Below are 16,850 nucleotides of genomic sequence, written 5' to 3' on the forward strand. Positions count from 1 at the left end.
AAAAAATTAAATGTTTCTAATACTCTATAGAAAGTTTAGTCCTTAAAATAAGTTGTTATAGTTTAAAACTTAATTTAAAACAGGTTTATTTTTAAAATAAAAATGTATTTAATTTACATAAAAATGCAATTCAAATTAATAATACATTTCTTAATTAAAAATAAACGAGAACATCAATTTTATCAATCCTTGTCACATGCTCTTATGTTTTCTTAAATTACATGGATCCTTCTTTCATAAGGTCATAGCTTGTATGTTTCAATTAGCATTCTTCCCAATTTAGAAACATTCCAATTCCATCTAGTCACCTGACATGGTTACAGTAACATGTCATCTCAGTGAAGACACATATGTTCCTTAACAATTATTATTAGAATATGTTCTTATTTTTCCATTTTTAATTCAGTTTACTCAGCTTCATGAGAAAATGTTCAGTGGTCAGAAAGTGTTCTGCTGAGATGCAATGAAAACATTTTTGAGCCGTGTATATGTACCAATTTTCCACTTGTCATTGGGAGATCTCTACCAATTTGCCATGCAAAAGAATTTCATGATGCTCTGTTCCATTAAATGGTAAAATTCAGGCCTGTGTAAAAAGATGTGCGCAAAGCCTTATACATTTAAGGCTTACCTAAATTATGTGCTAATGCTTAAGAAGAACTGGTGGGTAGAGTTTTATCACAAGCCTTCAAAGATTTGCATGTGCTCATATTCCCCAATCCATTCATTTTCCTGCACTGAAAATGTTTTTATGCTTGATTTTTTTTATATTGTCCTTGGGCAACCCTCAAAGCAGAAGCAGTATTAAGCTGAATTCTGAGAGTTCAGACTTCTCTTAAAAGCTTTCACTCCAGATTCTGCTATCAGTTACAAAACTGTGAACTTGGGGTAGAATGTGTCCATTGTTTTAGGCAATCTGAAATTTCAGGAAGAGAGTCCTGCATTATGTCATGTAAGGACACATTTGGAAGGTTTTACTCAGTCAATAGGACCAGATTCTTTTTATTTTAAATTAAACTCCAAAATTCTGAAGACTTGAAACTGGCACACTGGGGGTGACCCTCCTAATACTCTCCCTAGAGTCACTATGTTGTATGATATATACTGATCAGCAGCATATACTGATACTTAATGCAACATTGAATTGGTAAAATATAGTTAATCTAAATTTGCTATAAAAGTATTTTTCCTGTTTAAATCTAAGGGGTCATCTACATGGGAAAGGTCTAAAATATAATTTAAGGTGTGACTTTAAACCAATATAGTTATACTGGTATAGCTCTCCATGTGGACACTTATTCAAGAATAAGAGTGATTTTTTGGGGGAATTAGCTATGTTGCATTTGAAGTAGTTTAAACTGGAGTGTCCACATGTGGAGTTACCCTGGTATACTGATTTAATTATACTGGTATAATTATATTGATGTAGCTGGTAAAAAATTTCTCAGGTAGACAAGCTTTTACACCTGGGATAATCAATATTTTTTTTTATCAAGGTACACATTTTTTGGTCAAGATAACAGACAAGGTCGAAACTCCAGGGAAAATAAGAATAAAATAATAGTAATATAATATGTAAATAAGATTTCAGGGTCTTTTCAAAGCATCTGGCAGTCTGGATTTGGCCAGTGGTCCACCAATTGACTACCTCTGCCTTAGACTTTAATCTCGCAATAAACTCTAGAGTAGGGATGTAGTCGACTAGTCGCTTCCCCCTGCCCTTCCTGCTTCTATCAGAAAGAGGCAGTAAGGCGGGGGGAAGAGGTGGAGGTGCTGGGGGAAACCTGTTTAAAAGCTGGTTCCACCCAGCTCCAGCTCTGTGGGTGGGGGCAGGGACACAGCGGCGGTGTTCCACCTTTGAAATGCACAAAAGTCCCTGTTGGGGCTCTTGTAAATTTCAAAGGCAGAACTCCATGTGGCATTTCTGCCTTTGAAATGTAGCAGCAGCTGAGCAGGCTTTTGCTACATTTCAAAGTGGAAGCGCTCTTATCAACTAATTGAATAGTCGATGGAAATTCCATCAACTATTCAAATAAATGCTTAATCTAATTTTAACGTCACTACTCTAGAGAAGCATAAAGTGTCTGCTAGTGTAAAGTTTATTTCAAGATTGAGGCCTGATTCTTGCTCCAGTAACACTCCTTACATATGTACTTATTGTCAGAGTAATGTATAGGGTCCTTCATATAAGTGAGAATCAAGTCCTTAGTCTTCAAATCTTCTTTTATGGATGCCTGTGTTACTGGCTCATTCTGAGCTACTCTGTTTGCTAATGCTTAATCATGGCATTCCTTACAAGCACTATGAAAGGGTTTAATTAGTGTAGGGTCAGTGCTTCTTACCTTACGTTTTAAACAGCTGATACAACTATCTTTTTGTATTGTTTTGTAGGCAGATTTAGAAAACAAACCAGTAAATGGCCTCAGACCAGAACTCATGGAATGCAGTATATGCGGTCATGGTGAAAAATACAGGGTGAAAACAAACCAGACATTGCCCTTTGAAAATGTACAGTGTAATGAAAAAGAAAGCATGACAGGCTTAGAAGCAGAGAAATGGACAGATAAGGAGAAACCATCTTTTAACGTCTATGTCAATGGAAATATCCATGAAACTGTGACAGATAATGAACACTTGAAAAATTCTGAAGACGAAAGAGCAGTCTCTCTCAGTGAGTTAGTTGAGCCAAAAAAGTTGTTTGCACAGACCATTAGAAATGGCATTAAAAATATAAATTATCCACCATCAGAATCAGATGTGTCGCTGACAAAAGTAATTGTAGAAGAAAGGACAGAGGTGACAAACAACTGCAGAGAAAGCAGCTCTCCTTCACATCAATCAAATATTACTAATCTGAATAATGTAAGCATTTTGACAACTGGTGTTTGCTGTGTTCATTCAGAAAAGCAAGGAAATGTTTCCCTGAGTCAAAAGTCAAACTGTACCTGCAAGACTTTTCAAGGATCTGACAGTTCAGTTTTGCAAACCAATTCTATTGTGGATATACAGGAAAGGTCATGTCATACACTTGTGCCTGAAAAGGAAGTCCATGTTCATGCTGAAAAAGGTGCTGTTAAAATACCAAACAAAGAGACACAACTTGAAAACCCCTCACTTCAGCCAACTTTTTTGTCCCTGATTAAAAAAAGAAACTTAACTGTAGAGCAGGTTGTTGCTATCGAAGCATTAACAAAATTATCAGAAGCCCCATTACAAGCATCTGTACCAGATGAAACAGAAAATATTGAAGATGCAGAACAAACAACGTCCCATGTACTCCGTAACTACAAAAGGGATATTTCCGGCTCTTTGACTTCTTCTACATTAAAAGAAATCAAAGAGACTTACTTACAGAATGAACAACATCTCTTGAGTCGCTGTGCTCATTCACAGAAGCAGTTTCTTAATAAGGCGGTGTTGTACAATGGCCAAAGTGCTGTTTTTGAACCCCTGGACAAATCTGTTAATACTACCAGTGGATCATACAGATCACATACATCCCGAAGAGATACCAAATCTTTATCTGTTTCAGTACCTAATGCAAAGTTATCTTCGGGATATTCTGCCAAGAAAAACTCCCTATATGATAAAGTTACCATTGCTGCATGTTCCAACAATTCACATAATGCCCATCAAACAAGTGGCAATTTGGAGATTCTGAGCCAGTTTGACAAAAACATAGCTTATAATGATCTGAACTTGAAAAATAATTTTATAATGAAGGAAGGAGGAATTCACAGCCAGGATGAAGAAGATGTAGCTACACAGTTAACTCAACTTGCAGCAATAATTGAATCAAATCAGACAAGTCCAGAGCAGAAGAATGATGTAAAGACATCACTTCTCAGTCTGTTATCACATGAGATTCAACCAAAACATAACCAGGACCAGTGCCTATTGAAGAAAAAACAGTCTGTTTTTATAAGGAACAATTATAGCTCATTGTTAGTAAAGCAAAACCAGCCAACACACAAAAAAGGGAAAACTATACCATGGAAACAAAGGCACAAAAAGAAGTCTCAAGTACCAGACTATCAACAAAATAATCAAAAACAGCAAGAACAGTTGGCATACCAGCATAGTGAGTTGCAGGACATTTGGATATCATCAAAACCTCTTGGTCGTACCATGCCGCGGGATTTGAAAATAGCTGCATCAGAAAAAAAATCTTCCAGAACCAAAGTACAGAAGGCACTGAATCAAAATACTTCATCATCACAACAAAAAACTAGATTATTTCTTCCACAAACTCAGATAAAAATCCATAGGTATCTACCCGAGATACCGTGGGAGAAAACAAAAGACAGATTGTTTGGCTGTGAAGTAGTAGGTGAGCACATCAAAACTGAAGGCTGCAGTGATACACTAAGTATTGATCCACTGAAAAGTGACATTGTTGTTACCTCTTCACAATTCAATGGCCTAATCTCCAATAATCCTATAGTTTCACAGCTTAAAACAGAATTGTGTTCAAACAGACCAAGTGAAAATGTGCAGATGTTTACAGAAAAATATAACAATTCTCAGGTACAGCAAACAATGAATGTGATTCAGATGCATCCCTTGCCTCAAACACTTAATCAGTCTAACCAGAGAGCTCATGAGAAATCTGATGAAGATCAAGCAAATTTTCAGCAGAATGCTACAGAACAACAGCTGGGTCAGAAGCTACAAACACTCCCAGTTTCCTGTTGTGAGGCCCATTTACCACACACAGTAGAAACTCTCAGGAATATAGATTGTGCAGGTGAAATTACAGTTGTAACATCAACCAGTTCTGGTACTGAAACTCCCCAGGGTATAGGTGACTTGGGATGTTCTCCAGCAAAGAATACACTCAGCAGTTTTCTTGAATCTCCTATGAAGTTCCTAGACACTCCTACAAAAAATCTGATTGATACACCTACAAAAAAAGGACAGTCTGAATTTCCAGTCTGTGACTGTGTTGGTAAGTGCCTATTAGGTAATTTTTGCATGTACCTTTCCAATAACATATATTCACATCACTTCATAGGAGGAAGCACCCTTTTAATATTTGTATATGCAGACCCCTGTCTCCAGGAGGGTCATTGTTTGCCACGTAGTGTGCAATTAGGAATCAAGGGGAGGGACACACTTCTCCCCCCACCTCATCCAGTGGTGGGTAATTTCAGTGAAGTGATTTTATGGGCTTTCTCTGCCTTTCAAATGGTGTATTTCAGATCACCAGATCAGTGATTTCTGTGTGTTGAAGAGTTCAGTGGGTATATAAAGGTGAACAGGAAGGTCAGGGGAGATATTTCCTCATCCCTGTAGTTAACAGGAATGTAAAAATGGTTTTAAAAAGCAACCGTGTAACCATTAAAAATCCTAGCGGTTACACGCTTCAGACTCTGTAGTATAAAGGTTATTCTGCAGAGCCCACTGCACAGTTGGCTCTCCTGGCAGCACTGCTGGCAGCTAGAAGCTGGCTTTTGGCGCACACACTGGCTCCCAGCTCCCAGTCCCTCTTATGGGGAGCTGGCTGCACTGTGGGCTCTGCAGCTCAGGCTTATTACTGTAGAGCCTGCAGCATGGGGCAGCAGCCAAAGTCGGCCTGTGAAGAATGTAACTGTATTGGAAGCCAATAAGCTGATGCTTATCAATTAGCCATTTAAACAGTTAAAGTAGTTAAGGGCCATCTTCCCACCTCTTGCCTTTGTCACCACTGGCTTGGGGCATGGGTGTGGGCTCTAGTTCATCATTCTTTATTTTCAAATCAGGAAGGAATTTCCACCTGGTGACAGACTGGCCAGGATCTAGGAATTTTTTTGTTTTCCTCTGAATACTGTGAAAGGTTGACAACATTTATAACTAGTATTGAGGTAGGGCACAGATATGACGCCTTTAGTGGTGGTCCTTATAACTGGTTTGACACAATTTTGGTGGGAGTCCTTCCAGAAGGATTATGAATGTCTTTTATCCCAGAGTCTGAGGTAGAACGAGGGAGATGATGCTAAAGGCATAACAGGTTCTACCTATGGTGTGGTACCTTGATGCCTTAAAATAGACACGGGACATCCTCAGAGGATGAAGCTGACTCTTTAGCGGTATGTCTACACAGCAATGTTGGCACTCAAGCACTAGGAACGTGGTACACTGTGGGCAAATTCTACTGTCATGCTGTTTCCCTAACTCTGGTGGTTCTGTTGATGGGATTTAGGTGCCCATAATGATCCCATAAGTACATAAACTGCATAATCAGCTTCTTTAGTGGCTATCTCAGTAGAATGACTGCAGTTTGAGAAGGCCTTTTATTCTGAACTACAGTATAATCTGGGAACTGGGCTTTCCGCCTCTGTGTCAAGTCGCACTGGCAGGAAAATGTTCTGAGGCAAAGGCAGGGGGGCACAAAGGGACTTGGGCCTAACAACATTGTCAGGGGGAGGGGCCAGCAGCCAGTAACCAGTGTGCAGAGCCATCCTGTCCATTGGATATTTTGGTTCAATTACCCCAGGCTATGCACTTTGGGGAGCCCTCTGGGGCTCAGGGTGGCCCAGGGGACTATTGAGGGGCCTGACACTGGCAGTATGAGTTGAGCCCACCCCAACACTCACCAGTGGTGGGAAGCAGTGGAGTTGGAGTGGGAGCGGGGCATGGTGGAAAGAGGTGGGGTCTAGGATAGAGAAGGGGTTCTCCTGGCTCCTGCACCTTCCTAGGGACAGCCCTCCCCAGGCTAGGAGTGGTACAGGGAGGAGTCATATGATGTGGCTGCTGTCCCTCCACAGCAGTTGCCTATGTTCTGAGGGTAACTAGAACATCAGTCTCTGGGGTGTCGAACTTTTAACATGAAACTTAGCAATTCTTAATTTTTTAAATGGAATGTTCAATCAAAGCTTTGGTTTGGTTTGTGTTTTATTTATTTTTGTTTGTTCTGAAAACTATATTTTATGTCAAATTTCAAAAGAAAAATGCACACAGACACCAGCGTAGCAGCTCCCGGCTATGGATCAGCGAAGTGCATCCCTTGGGTTTGGGGTACCGTGTGCTTCAATACATGGCCCCCACGAAGCCTTATTGCTGATCCCGTCCCACTCTTGGGTAAAGGATCCCCAAGAGAGAGTAAGGAAGTTTTAGGGTTGGGTTCCCTGTTCACTGTCCTTACATTGCATACTACCGAGGCACATCTACATGCCAAACCCCAGAAGGACAGGGGCTTCCCAAGAGCAATGGACAGAAAGCCAAGCAGGACCCAGCAGCTGCCCTGCAGGTAGAGGGAAGAGTAGAGCACCTGGCTCAACATAGCTGGGCAGGGATGTCTGTCAGCATTCTGGAAGGTGGGAGACACCTCCTGCCTATTAGCTTTGCTCCCTTCTTCGGGCACTCTCTATGCAGCAGTGAGGGGGAACTAGAGCAGGAAGAGGATGCACACTCAGCTAGACAGTAACGGTGCTCCTATTTGCACTAGCCTCCTGCAGCACTGCTTCTGTCTCCATGCAGAATTCCAGGATACAGCTAGAAGGCTTCTGGGAGCCAAGTTAAGCCAAGGCTATGTGCACACAGGAAAGCAATAGGACTTGGAACACAGGTCCCAGCTTAGTATGGCTCAGAGCCTCTAGCTTTGCAACGTCTTGGGACCCTGGGTCTGAGTCTTAGGTTAGAATATTGATGTGTGGATGCAAGATGCATTTTGCCTGAGCCTCAGGTCACACTTCTGGGTAGACATATCCTACATGGGGTAATATTGTGAGTAGGGATTGTGGTGGGAAAGGACTGTAGTCCATAGGTCACTGGGGACCCCATAGGTCTTCAAGGCTTACCGTGAAAGTACACCTTCAGGACTTAGAAAGGCCAAGGAATAAAGCTGGGCGGGGGGAGGGGGGTAGGTGGGTAGATAAAGGTAACTTCAGTTCATGGAGAATTTCAATATTTTGAAATACTCCCTCCCCACATTTTAAATTCTCTACAAAAGGGGCAGAAGTCTCTGAGTGTCTGCTTGGTAGGGCTGCCTTGGAGCCAGGAATTCCCTGCTCTCTGGGCTTTGTGTACAGTAGAACGTTTGTCAGTCAGGGGTGTGAAAAAGTGCCCCTTGGCTGACCTAAGTTTTACCAACAACAGCACTGGTACACACCATCTCTGTGATGGCGGAACAAATGCTGCTGCCACTCATTGGGAGTGGTTTAACTGTGGGAGCAAGAGAGCTCTCTTCCATCAGCATAGAGCGGCTATACAGGAGACCTTACAGTGACAAAGTTGCAGTGGTACAGCTGTAACACTGTAAGATCTATAGTGTAGACATAACCTGGGAGAGTCTACCTGGCAGATTGATCCTGGGAGCCCAGGGAGACTAGGAGCCAAGCAGGTGAACTGGGAGGAATTTAGGTAGATTTACATTGGAATCAAACTGTCACCACAGAACATTGCAATTTTGACAAACTGACAAATTTTGACAGAAAGATGTTTCATTGGACTGTTTCTAACCACCTGTAACAGGTAATTGTTTCAGTACAGGTGTGGCATCAAAAAGAGTTCAGTAAAGTTCTGGTTAGCAGCCTTCAGAATAAACATGGTGTTAGTTTTTCTGACTCTGCTTAGTTGGTGGTATCAATCATATATAGTTGTCTAATTTTTTTACTCTCAAAATTCTAAGGTGACAAAGATTAAGGGCGTATCTACAGCAGGGGTGGGCAAAAGGGCCTCCTTGGGCTGGATGTGGCCTACCAAGCGGGTGGATTCGGCCCGCACAGGCCCTGCTGCTCCCCTGCCCCCAGGCCAATTAGGACTTGGGGGCGTGGGAAGCGCACGAAGTTTCCTCCACCCTGCCAGAAGCTTGAGGCAGTTTGAAGTGCTGAGCGCTCCTGGCAGAGCAGGAGGAGACTTCATGCACTTCCCCACCTGAGTGTGATTAGCTTGAGTGTGGGAGGAGCGTGCGATGTTTCCTCTGCCCTACCTGCACCCTGCAAGGAGCACGCAGCAGTTTTCTAAGTGCCGCGTGCTCCTCGCAGGGTGGGGGCAGGGCAGAGGAAGCTTCGTGCAGCTTCTCTACCCCAGGCTCTGGTTGGCTTGGGGGTGGGGGGAGCATGTGAAGCCTCCTCCTGCCCTGCCAGGAGCATGTGGCACTTTGAAGTGCTGTGCTCTCCTCGCAGGGCGGGGGAAACTTCGTGTGCTCCCCCACCCCAAAGCTCTGATTGGCCTGGGTGTGGGGGAGTGTGCGAAGCCTCTTCCTGCTCTGCCAGGGGCATGGGTGCTTAGTGGGAAGGGGGGGGCAAAGGGGCTCCCTCACCCTCAGACCAATCATGGTCTGTGGGTGGGGAAGCCCGGAAGCATCCTGGCCCCACCTCTTCTGGGGTGGCCCGGGACCACTTCAAAAATTGTTAAGGTGGCCCCCAGCCAAAAATTATTGCCCACCACTGATGAATAGGAACAATTAGTTTGCTGAATGTTGGGATGTAAATCTAACCTGCAATAGTCTATCCATGCTTGTGGACTCTGTTAATGTGCATTATCAGTTTATTGATTAGTTCATTTTCAAAGAGGACTAGATCAGAGCACATTAACAAACTTAATGTGCATTAGCAGGGTCTACACAGTCTGTGACAGGTTAGTGCAAGGTAGAAGCATACCTCAGCTTCTGTGAACTAGGGATGTTCAATATCGGTTAATTGAATAGTCGATTAACCTCATGCATTCTTATTGGTTACTTGACTATTCTATAGTCTCTGGGGTGGGGCCAGCAGCTAGTGCACTCCAGCCCCACTCCTGAGGAGCCCCCTGCCATTCTGCACTGCTGCCTCTACATTAGTCAGCAGCGTGGGGTGCAAAAAGGAGCGGGTCTGCGAGGGGAGCCAGTTTAAAAACCATCTGATACAGAGGCAGCAGCAGCCCCTGTCGGGGAAGGGGGAGGGAGCGGGTGGGAGGGTCTGGGCTGCCTGCCCACCTGGCTCTCAATACACTTTAAATGCAGAGCCTCAGCAGGGGTACGTCCTGGACCCAGCACAAACCAGGACTGAGCCAAGCTGCTGGCCAGCCTGCTAAAAAATTTACTGGCAAGGGATGGGGGAATGCGTGTAGTCTGTACCATTAATCTATAAGCTTTTGCTTAACACTTAATTGACTACACTATTACATCCCTACTGTGAATTAACTCAGATCAGACAAAAAATATGTGCATTGAGGCTGTCTTATCCTAATCTCAAAATTCTGATCTTGTGATTAAAGCACCAAGTAGATAGTTAAGAGATCTATGTCTTATTCCTAGTTCTGCATCAGGTTCTTATATGACTCTGGGTTTAACTTCCCTGAGCTTTAGTTATCCTGTGTCTCAAATGAAGTAAGAAAACTTCCCTATTCCACAGGAGTATTGTGAAACTTAATTCATAAATATTTATGAATGTTTTAAGTCTTAGATAGTAAGTGCTGTAGAACTACAAAATGTTATTGTTATTCTTAATTGATTTATTTATAAAGACAAGGAAAAAATATATCATCAGGTTACTGGAAGGAGTGCAAATTTCTCAAAGGTTGCATTTTATTGCTCCTTTAAGCAAAGGCCTATACATATTGCTATTTATTAATCATGATTAGAGTCTTTAAAATTGAATGCATTTAATTCCAGGAATAATTCTGAGACAAACTTGTGTGGCTATTTTGTAAATGCCAAATACATTTTTCTCATCATTTCTGCAGAACAAATTATAGAGAAAGATGAAGGCCCATATTATACACACCTTGGGACAGGACCAAATGTTGCTGCTGTCAGAGAAATAATGGAGAACAGGTGAGAAAAATCAGTTCACCATACAGTGATAAAAGTGATTTATTGTATAGACATAAACTAAGAAAATAATATGGTATAGCTGAGTTTCTAATTGGCCTTTGCTTGCCTTCGCTTCTTTCCCTCCCCCCGCAATAGTTATTAGTACCACACTTCCTCATTCTGATGTATATGGACAAAAAGTGTTTGTAACATTGTGTGCACACCTGTTATTTCAAATACATTTGAAATAATGGGCGTCTTACTCCAGGTTCCTGTAAACCTCATTGAATAAGGAAGACACCGGAATAGCGCTTATTTTGAAATTTGGGACTGCATACACAGCACCAAATTTTGAAAGAGGCTATCTTGAAATAAGCTATGCAATTTGCGTAGCTCAAATTGCATAGCTTATTTTGAGCTACACGCGACTGTGTAGACATACCCAAATAGTGCATCAATACCAAATGTTGTAAGTTTTTTAGAGCAAAACTAATTGTAGGGCCCACTCATGCCAAATTATGAGTCTTTTGAACTCCCATGGAAGTTAAGATTTGGTTCTCAAAAGCCCTTTGGGAATGCAAACAAATATAAATAAGCAATCAAAATAAGAGAGAATAATTTATAAAACACATCCTCTACATACTGAAATAAAAAAGATCTGTATTTCCAAAATCACGCAATGCTAGCAGCAGTAGTCTGTTGGGGAGAAAGAAAGGAGGATTTCAAGGTAATATTTGCAGAAATATTAAGTGAAAAAAAGTATTTTTTCACATTATAAAATAGATAAATATTTTGCTTCTCTTCAGTTTCCAGTTTAAACTTCTAACAAGTGTTAAAAAGGAGTGCAATTTATATTCATAGCATTTTTATTTTATGCAGGTATGGCGCAAAAGGGAGTGCTGTAAGAATAGAGGTAGTAGTTTATACAGGCAAGGAAGGAAAAAGCTCTCAGGGGTGTCCGATTGCCAAATGGGTAAGTTTTTCTGTTACAGTAGTGGAATTCTGTTTTGTGTGTTTAAATTATGACTTTTTTGTTTTGCAGCATAAATAGCACCTGATGCTTGTTTGAATATCTAGTTCTTCACAAATATATCCTACTTATTTTAGCTGAGGAAAATTTACACTTGTGGTATCTTTTTATATTTTTAAGCTCTGGTTCTTTTTGTCATAATGAGTTTACACTACACACAGCTGCTTAAAGAAGAAGTGACCAAATTAACAACAGGAGCATCGTGACAGTGTTTGGAAGGAAGAGTCCTAGTGAACAAAGTTACTGTGACTAAATGAGATAAAGGAAGGCATGGTTGTTCAGGAGAGATTGAAAGCTATGCAATGACATTTTAAAACCACCTTTCAGTTCTGTGAGTGCCTGAAGATAATAAAGAAAGTGTGGTGGATGCAGATAAAGAAGTGCAGCTTTGAGATACCATGACACTCCTTACCATCTTTGAAGAAGAGAATTCCGTTCTCAGAAATGTAGATGCTATGGCGTTTAGTTTTTATCCTATGTCTTGTATCACTTATTGTTTCATGGGGCCAGGAAATGAGGTAACAGAGGCAAGCTACAGGAAGACACTATGAGAGAATTAATTGTCTTTATTCTTGTTGGAACAATTGATATAGGCAGAAGTCTTGCAACTAGGTTTTGGAAATCTGAATGGAGGTGGTTTTAGAAAGATTACATAATCTTAAATATCATAATGAAAATCAGAGGTAGATTTAGAAAGTAATTTTGTAGTTGAAGTGGTGAAGGTAAATATAACGTATATAATATATATGAATATATATATTTTAGAGATTTATTAGTCTGTCTGAGAGTCCATCTGCATGTCTCTCTGCGAGTCTGTTTGTTAAGAACTCCTCCAAAACAGAAAGAGCTAGGACCACCAAATTTGGTATGCAACTTCCTCTTACCCTAACTTAAAGCAAGGACATGGTTTGGTTGTACCAGGAAAACCGGTAATGCCATGAATGGGACTGTTATTCATAACATGGAAAGGGGTGGGCACAGAGAGGAGGGATGTAAGACTGAGAGTAGCCACTGGGAGCAGAGCTCCCTTGGGGTGAGCATTATGCAGAGAGACCATTTGGGACAGCCAAACCACCAAGAGAGTGGCCAGCAGGGCTGAGGCTAAATTCTAAACCAGGAGTGGGAAAAAGAGCCTCTGCAGGCTGGATCCAGCTCACCAAGCAGTTGGACCCGGGCTGCGGAGGCCCTGCTGCTCCCCCGCCCCCAGGCCAATTAGGACTTAGGGGCGGGGGAGCGCGCAAAGCCTCCTCCCGCCCTGCCAGGAGCATGTGGCACTTTGATGCACTGTGCACTACTCGCAGGGTGGGGGGAGGGAGCAAAGGAGGCTACATGCGCTCCCCCGCCCCCAGGCCAATCAGGGAGCTGCATGAAGCTTCCTTCACCCTGCCCCAGCCCTGCGAGGAGGCTTCCTGCGCTCCCCCTCCCCAGGTCCCGATTGGCCTGGGAGTGGGAGAGCATGCCAAGCCTCTTCCAGGGCATGGGTGCCTAGTGGGAAGGGGGGGCAAAGGTGCTCCTCCAGGCCATAATTGGGGTGGGGTAGCCACGCTCCTTTCTGTTTAGGCCCCCCCGGGCACCCCTGTTCTAAACCCTTCTCCTCACCCCAACCCTGGCCCTTGGTCACAGTGCCAGAGGAGCTGGGGCTTGCCATCTTGCCTGCCACGAGACTAGATAAGTAGTCCCTTTGCCACCAACCCCCTTGCTGGGACTAGGGACGTGAACGACTAGTCGCTCTCCCCCCCACCCCCGAGAACCTGAAGGCTAAGGGGAGGGAGTCGCTAGCCTGCAGACCAGTGGAAGGTCCTGGTGCCTCTCCCACCGATAGACATCCTAAAGGCTGCGGTGGGTGGGGACATGGGAAGCTGTGGCTGGCTCCTGGAGCCTGCCGCCCCCACAAAGAGCCTGTACGCTTGGGGCAGATCCTGGAGTCTAACCTCCTGGACAGCCTGCAGGCAGCAGATGAGGAGCTACTGAAGGCCAACCAACCCGGGGCCTGGCTTCCCCCGATTCCTGAGGCAGCCTGCAGACCATGGTGGGTGGAGTGCTGCAGGCTGGCCCCAGCAGCCCTGGCCCCCCAGGAGGCGTCACTGTAGGGCAGCGCAGCCCCAGCCTCCCAAGAGGAGCTCCTGGTCAGGGAGTGCAACTCTGGCCCGCTGAGGCTCCACCAAAGCAGCACCACCCTTGCCACCACAGGTGGCCCTGATTAGCTCTCTGCTTCCCAGCCTCCCAGCCCCCTGGCCTGAGTCCTCTCATCCCTCCTATCCAGTTCCAAGGCCATTGCTCCAGCTAAGAAGACTAGGCTGCATACCCAGAAGCCATCAAGTAAACAGCTTCGATTGGCACTGGCACCAGAATAAGGGCCTTTGAAACTCACAGAGTCCAGAGCCAAGGCAAAATTGTCATCAGTACTGTCTTTGGTAGCCAGACATTCAAGGCATATCGATCACACGTTGGTATTGCCTCCAGGGCCACCTGACATACTGACTCTTGAAGGCCCCTGTACAGAGTCCCCAGTACCATTAAGGCTCCTACTTCTTTAGGACCTTTGAATTATGGGAAAGTGTGAATCATGACTGAGGCACTCAGCCAGGACCAGCGCAATTCCTGGAGCCTACTTGTCTCATAGGCAGGGCTTGACAAATAATACAGTCTACTTGCCCGTGGCGAGTAGATTGTAACCCGGAAGAGCCGGGCTCGGGTGATCTGCGTACGCGCAGAACAATCTGCCCACACGCAGATCGCTGGACAGCGCGGCTGGCGAGCGGGGCTCATCACGGTTCGGCGAGCCCTGCTCATAGGCATTGATTCCGTGGGTGCTCTGGGGCTGGAGTACCTATGGGTAAAAACAGCAAGTGCTCAACACCTTCTTGTATGACCAGTTGTTGGCAGCCAGGGATTTTTTGCAGGTACCTGGCCAGATGAGTGGTTTATATAGGTAGCCTGCACGCAGCTTCAGTCAGTTATTTGGCAGGCAGGCTCAGATCACCTGTCTCATGCCTCCTTGCTCCACCAGGGGCTGAGTGAATCTCACCAAAAATGCCTTAGGGTTGAGTGGGCAAGAGTGCTGGGCTATCAGCAGCAGCACAGCCAGCCTCTGTTCACCTGAGACCAAACTGGTGGCCAGGGTGTCTACTTGTATGGTTGTCCCTCCCCGTCAGATTTGACTATGGCCATAGCAGGCAGGTAATCCAAGGGAGTCTGGCTAGGCTAGGGCTGGGGTAGGTGTGTAGTGGCAGATTAGTAGCAGGAGAAGTCCGGACCCTGGCAGAAGATGTGCTGGGTTGAGGAAGGGAGAGAAAATGTCCCAGACCCTGGCAAGAGCTGCACTGGGGAAAAGAGGGGAGAGGCCCCAGACCTCTAGCAGGAGCTGTGCCACAATGTTTGTGGGGGTGGACCCTGGTAGGCTCGAAGCCAGGCATGAGGAAGGGAGAGGAAGTCTCAGATACTGACAGGAGTTGGGCCAGAGAGGGGTGGGGGAAGAGAAGCTCCAGACCCTTGTGGGAGCCATGCTAAGGGCAGGGGAGGAGAAGCCCCAGACCCCAGCAGAAGATTTGGGGCTTAGAATGAAGCACATATGTTTTCATTGTATTTTCCAAAAAACAGAAATTAAGGACCTGAGCAATGTTGTATTTATATTCCAGTAGATTATTTTATAATGATATGGTATAAATGAGAAATGAAGCCATTTTTTAGTACCAGTCTTCCCTCTAAGCTGCTGGGCAGCACAGCTTCAAAGGTGATTAATTAGCCCTGCCCAATCAGAGGCTCAGGGCTTCATGTACAAAGCTGACTGACTGGGCTGGGCTGGGCTGATTAATCCCCTGTGAAATTCTGCTGCTGCACAGTTTAGAGCAGCAGTTCCCAACCTTTTCCAGCTGGGGACCTATTTTGACAATTCAGGAAGACTTGGTGACCCAGGCCAATTCAAAAATGTGTGAATGGCTCCTTAAGAGCCACCTGAGGAGACACCTGGTGACCCTTTTGAAATGTAATGGCAACCCGTATTTGGGTCTGGACCCATAGGTTGGGAAACTCTGGTTTAGAGGGAATACTGGCTGTGACACTTGTGTATTTGTACACCTGATTTTGGTATTTGTATGCCTGATTTTTTTAAGCAGTTTATATTTTCAATGCAAAATGTTTATGGAAAGTGGCTATAGTTGGGAATTGAGCATTCCAGAAGAAATGTTGTTGTAAAATGTCTGTTTATAAAAAATATTTGCACTGTTCTCCACCAATCACAGTCGCAAAGTACTGTCATTGGCTCTGCACATGAACTATTCTCCAAGTATTAATTTACATAGTGCTTTTTATAAGTATCAGGGTGCTTTACTTCTGCCTCACAGAACGACAGGCTGTGGCCCCTAATGCTGCAAATGAGCACACTACTGATGGCATCAGTATGAAGGTCTACGAAGCAAATAATGCAAATGTGATAAAAAAGTAAATTTTACAAGTTTGCTTATCTATCATATTTAACTCTGAGTGCGCAAGGATAAGGAATTTCAATTTCCTTAATTAACTTCCTTAATTTCCATTTATAAATTTAACCTACTGTCTTTTAAATGAAAAAATAAAGACATTTTAGAACATCCATGTCCATTTTTATTACCAGTTGTATCCTATAATATCAGTTTTATTTTTCTTATTATTTAGATAAAAATGGGGTAGCGACAGATTTTTGATAGATTATAATCAAGACTGTCCAAAATTCTTTTGGTTTTCTGTTCCTTTATTAGCTAGCTTAAGGTTTGAGTCTTTTTCTCTTATATTTAGTATTAGCTTGATAATTGGTCTAATCTGTATTTTACTTAGAATAGTGTTCTTTTCCAGAAAGTCTTTTCTTCATGTTCATTTTCTCTGAAAAATAAAGAACCAGTTTCTCTATCTTTTTAATATGAGTAATCTTATATTCTTGGTCGAGTGATTGCTCATGTCCACTCTGCATTAGATGTGTGGGCTTGCCACATGCACTGGTGCTAGAAGTTTTTCCCTTAGCAGTATTCATACAGGATCAGTTCTGATGCCAGCTGGACTGGTGCATTCATAGTGCAGTGAAACATGTACAGCCCACTCCTGCCACTCTGTTTCTTCTTGCCACCTGCAACA

General features: G+C 43.7%; 1 protein-coding gene across 3 annotated transcripts in view; it reads left to right on the forward strand.

Annotated features, from left to right (window-relative positions):
- The window catches only part of TET1 (tet methylcytosine dioxygenase 1), a 139,808-nt gene that overhangs the window by 48,340 nt on the left and 74,618 nt on the right, over positions 1-16,850 (forward strand). For all 3 annotated transcript variants that reach the window (XM_006125251.4, XM_006125252.4, XM_075934927.1), the window contains 3 exons: positions 2,392-4,948; positions 10,645-10,735; positions 11,594-11,687. In XM_006125251.4, the coding sequence (XP_006125313.2) occupies positions 2,392-4,948; positions 10,645-10,735; positions 11,594-11,687 (2,742 nt within the window). The remainder of the gene's footprint in view (positions 1-2,391; positions 4,949-10,644; positions 10,736-11,593; positions 11,688-16,850) is intronic.

This window comes from Pelodiscus sinensis, chromosome 8 (assembly GCF_049634645.1).
Source record: "Pelodiscus sinensis isolate JC-2024 chromosome 8, ASM4963464v1, whole genome shotgun sequence".
Taxonomy (NCBI): Eukaryota; Metazoa; Chordata; order Testudines; family Trionychidae; genus Pelodiscus; species Pelodiscus sinensis.